We start from the raw sequence: 4,990 nt of genomic DNA, 5'->3' as shown, positions 1-4,990 counted from the left end.
CTAAAGTCCTCTATTCCTTTTCTTTCTTTTTTTCTTTCTTTTTATTTTTTTTAATTTATTTATTTATTTATTTATTTATTTGCTTCCCCAGCCCACCCCCCAATCTCTCTCTTTCACTCTTCCTCATCGTCCTCCGCGTCTGGCTTTTCCTGGCTATTTGAACCAGGGCAGGCGGTTTTATTTTCTTTTTTCCACTTCATGCGTCTATTCTGAAACCAGATTTTGATCTGTCTCTCTGTCAGGCACAAGGCATGGGCGATTTCGATGCGTCTCCTCCGCGTCAAGTAGCGGTTATAGTGGAATTCTTTCTCCAGCTCCAGGGTCTGGTACCTGGTGTAGGTCTGCCGGCCCCGCTTTCTGTCGGTCCCTGTGAAACAATACAGGAGAAGTCAATGAACTCTTGGGCGGGTGAGATTCCAGAGACTGAGACATTCATATACATATACATATACATATACATATACATATACATATACATATACATATACATGTATGTATGTATATGTGCATATATGTATATATACGTGTATACACACACACATGCTCATATATACATACACATGAATGTGTGTGTGTATACATATATATGTATACACACACACAAACACATACACATGCTCACGCACACACGTGTATATAGATACACACACATAGGTATTAACTAGCCCTCGTCATAACGCAACTACTTCAGGCACGAAGACTTTCATCCTCAACTGCAGCCGATAGCCCAAACTGCAGTGAGCTCCGACAATTTAACCAGCTAAGGATTCGACCTTCCTTCACCCCCTCTCATTTTGCAAGATTATTTCCTTCTCCCTTCCTGCCTCCGAACCGGCACTTCTCTAATTGTTTTCAATCTGGTCATGGGGGGTGTGGATGGAGGGAAAGCGTGTCCTTATTTTATCTGTTCGGCTAGAGGAGTGGAGAGGGGACTTCAGAAACTTCTCTATTACTTTAATATCAACCAGATGCTTTCCTCTTTTTTTTTCTTCCCACTCCCTCCCATCCCTTACTCCAAGACATTTCTAATGATCAAGCAAGGAAAGAAATACACGCTTTCTTTAGAGAAAAGGCTGTGTTCTACATTCCCAGGCAACTATTTGTCCTCTCTTAAAGCTGTCATCGGGAACCTCGTGTGGACGGTGTGTAATATTCTTAATTATTTAACGGAATGCCTTGGATATAGCGCCGTTCCCTGGGTCTCCTGGAAGCCAGTGGTTGACACGGATTATGTTACTCCGGCAGATGAAAGCGTGTGTGTGTCTGCCTGTGTGTGCGTGTTTTGTTTCGTTTTGGGTTTTTTTGGTTTGTGTTTTTTGGTTTTGATCTGTCAGAAAGATGAGACAGCAATACCCAAGCATTTGGGAAGAGGAATATTTTGATATACATGGGAACCAGATAAAACAAAGACCCAACAGTTATCCATTCCCCCCACCACAACTATTTAGAGGTCTGTGAAAGGAGATCTGGAAGGGACTCAGAGCCACATTTTTCGTGCCATTTGTTGGAGTTCAATTGGAAATAATTATACAACAACATGATGCTTGTGGTTGATGTCCCCCCTCCCCTACTTTCCCATTGCGACGTGGATGGCCAAGATAAGTCTTCGCCATCTCTCTCAAGCATTCCACTGGGCTCTTTTTTATTATTTAAGGGAAGAAAAGAAAGTGTTATTCAAGCAGAGGGAGAGAAAAAAAAAGTGAAGTAGCCAGGCTGGCTGTGAAAAGGAGGCAAGAAAGTAAAATGTGCAGGTCTGTGGAATGCGGGTTGTAAACTCCGCTGAAGGAAAAGCCATAAACCGCTGGTGAATGGGGATCTCTGAGACTGTCTCTTCTAGCTGGTGAGAGTCCATAAGCACAATCACACAGTGGGCAACCGGGGAGGGGGCGAGGGGGAGGCCGCCCTCAGGAGCAGGTAGCAGGAGTTTTAAGGACAGCAAGCCACGAAATACTTAACACTAGTACTTCAGGTTTATAAACCGGCTTCTCCTCCAGCAGGCTTTGGAGTATTTGAAAGCCATCCCTCGCCTTGTTGCTACATAATGTCACATGTTAGAAGGAAGGAGGGGAGTCCTTAAATCTAAAGGCAGATAAAAGCAGAGATGAAGTGTTTACGACCAGAAATATTTGGTCTTTGATAAATCAACTGTAAAAGTGAATGAATTATGGAGCAGGTAATGGAAAATACTGACCACCAAATCAGGGGCAAGGTAACTGGTGCCTTTGCTAGCTGGGTTTCCCCCTTGCCTTTTGCATTCACGTCGGGCTGGGGAGTTCTTCCCCTCTCTAGTTTACTAATAAGACATTTTCGGAATATTTGGCTTAAAGTGAACTCATTACTTATGACGCTATCAAGTTGCAATCTGGCAAGTCAGAAGGAAAGCGGAGCTTCCCAGCGGCAGCGGACGGAGCTCACATGTCCCACGGTACTGCCAATGGAACAGCGACTCACCCCAGCCCCTTCTCAGGGAAAACCAGAATAGTAATAAACACCATATCTTCCCAGGATAATGTGCTAGTAGTGGCCTGAGAAAGCCTCGGTCAGACTGGGAAGCAATTTCTCCCTCGGAAGTCAGCGAGATTCCCAGCCTGCTTCTTTTAATTCTTGAAATTCATCCGGTTTATTAGGATCCCAAGAAGATGTCAGAACTCTATCTCTGGTAATGAATATGGATATTTATTAAATGTTAATTGACACTAATACGCGGAGACGGGGCATGTTGGGGAATGAAATATCTGTACGCCAGCCGGTATGGTGCATTAGCCAGATTTGTATTTTAAATACATATGCTAAGTAGGCATCTTCACTTAATGAGACCGCTGTCCCGCTCCCCGGTCTGGTAGGGAGGAAACACGCATTGCCATGGAGCGGGCTTGGGCACCGCAGTGACAACATCGAGGGAGTCTATCAACTTTTGGGAGCTGGGACAAGCACTTTGGCTAATAGGCTCAATGCAGTCCCATTACCTGCAATGGACAATGAGCAAGCATAAACCTCGCAGCCCCGATTGCCCGGCTGTTCCGGCGGATCCCGTACTCATCACAGACGAGTCATCCCCTCTCCCTGTCTTTGGCCCCTCTACTCCCACCCCTCCCCACTTCAACCCCTTCCCCAGTCCCACCTTCGTGAAAGCAGGGCTCCAATTGCCCATGCAGTGATGTGCTGCGGTTCCTATTACAAGAATGGCAACATGCGAGGCTTTAACTGCCCCGTCTGCAACGTTAGGCTGGGGTCTGGGCACGCCAAAAGCAAACCCACCAGCCCTGCCAGCCTCCCCCAAAGAGTTTCTCTAGGAATATAGTGGAGGCAGTTCATTTCATTCAAATCTGAACCCTGAATCTAGAGGGGGTAGGAAGAGGATGGTCATGTTTTTTCACAGCCCAGGAAAGGCAAAGCGCCTTTTGCACAGCGCACACGCACACGCGCGCGCGCACACACACACACACACACACACACAGAGCCTCAGGAGCTCTAATAAATATTTAAAGCTAAAAGGATGGCTTTAAGGTGGGGGTCTCTCTCCCTCTCTCTCTTGATGGAGAGGGAGAGCGATTCCTTTTTAGGCGAAACGTCACAAACCGAGTTGGGGACAATCCCCCCCCTGCCTCCCTCCCCTCTCCCCCTTGCAACGCCATAAAATAATTTACACCCCCCCCCAGGCGCCTTCCCTAAAGGAGCCTTTGCACTTACCTGTACTCCTCATCCAGGGGTAGATTCGGAAGTTACTCTCGTTTTGCAAGTCTGAGTCCCTCTGATCCGTTTTGTTGCAGTTCTGCTTGGAGGCATCTCCGGGGCACATCATTGAGAGGTTTTGCTCAAAGGGAGAACAGTGCATGTTGAAGGAACTGCTTTCCAGGCCGTAGCTGGTGGAGTACATGCTAGCGGGCTGCGGGTGCATGCTGCTACCATTGGTGTATAACCCAGGCATGGAGGCAGCGAAGGAGGAACTCGACCCAGAGCCATAACCCGTTCGTTGGGTGTTGGAGGCAAAAGCGCAAGAAGTTTGCTCAGGAAAGACTCCGGATGGGAAAACCGAACTTGCGGGTTGATATTTAGAAAATAAAGCATTCGCATAATACAATGAACTCATAATTTGGCCGGGTGATTTGTAGGCCGGGACGTTTTAGTGTCGGTTTTACGAGGTACCGTGATATATTACGGAATTAGAGTCCAGATTTACACCAAAAAGGACCCCTTTTTCCTCCCTGACCATGTGACTCCGGGGCACGTGATTTTGCCAGCTCCAATCAACGGCCAGCTCCCCCACTGGCTCCTTGTAATGTGGAAAAAAAAATTGTAGTACTGTTGGATTTATAAAATATGATAAATAATTGATGGGATCTAAACCCTCCAAGATCTATGCGAGAAGGGGTGGAATTGTGCTCGAGTCGATAAGCAACTTGTAATCAGTTTTCAACTGAGACGAAGAAAGGAAGAAAGAGAGGGAGAGAAACAGAGAGAGGGGGAAAGCACATTGGTGATAAACCAGCCTCTCTCTCTCTCTCTCCCTTTTTTTTGCTGGAAGAAATAAATGAACGGAGCCCTATTTATTCTTTTTATTGATTCCCTCTGAAATCTCTTCCTTCGCCCCATTTCACTGTCTTTGTCATAGTTTTTCACGAGACTACATAATTTCCCCCTCCCCCCTCTCCTAGCTCTAGCACCCAAAAGACAAATGTCTCATTGATACCTATTACTTTCGGGTTCCCCCCCCCTCCCCAAATGCCATTCAGCTCTATATTTAATTTATTCCAATGCCACAGGCGTCGAGCTACGCATTGAGCTGGCATTTGCTCTTTTTTTTTCCTTGTTGCGAAAAATAAAAGACTCTACAGATCCCTTGTTCAGCGTGTCAGCGGTTCTGGGGGAGCCAATTACAGTTACAAGTAAAACGTTACCAGCTGGCTGACTTGCTTTCTGCTGGGGAAGCAGACAAACCTTCCAAAAAAGTAACCTGTCTCATTTATTCCGAGGAGGTGGAAGGGGTGGG

The 4,990-nt window shown here is 46.4% G+C and overlaps 1 protein-coding gene across 1 annotated transcript; it reads right to left on the bottom strand.

Annotated features, from left to right (window-relative positions):
- Positions 1–83: 83 nt before the first annotated feature.
- HOXB7 (homeobox B7) lies at positions 84–4,616 on the bottom strand. The gene is made up of 2 exons (XM_019523677.1): positions 3,691–4,616; positions 84–367 (listed from the first exon to the last, which is right to left on the bottom strand). The coding sequence occupies exons 1-2, from the start codon at positions 4,088–4,090 to the stop codon at positions 114–116; spliced, it is 654 nt and encodes a 217-aa protein (XP_019379222.1). The 5' UTR covers positions 4,091–4,616; the 3' UTR covers positions 84–113.
- Between the last annotated feature and the right edge of the window lie 374 nt (positions 4,617–4,990).

Source organism: Gavialis gangeticus, unplaced genomic scaffold (assembly GCF_001723915.1).
Source record: "Gavialis gangeticus isolate Ggan-Ray unplaced genomic scaffold, GavGan_comp1, whole genome shotgun sequence".
NCBI classification, from domain to species: Eukaryota; Metazoa; Chordata; order Crocodylia; family Gavialidae; genus Gavialis; species Gavialis gangeticus.
The sequence above is the reverse complement of the archived record's forward strand: the minus strand, read 5'-3'. Positions and strand labels throughout refer to the sequence as shown.

Excerpts from the sequence above, each read along its gene's own strand:
- HOXB7 (XM_019523677.1), bottom strand. The coding sequence starts at position 4,090 with ATGAGTTCATTGTATTATGCGAATGCTTTATTTTCTAAATATCAACCC. Across the intron at positions 368-3,690 it reads CCCCTGGATGAGGAGTACAG|GGACCGACAGAAAGCGGGGC; the intron begins GTAAGTGCAAAG and ends ATTGTTTCACAG.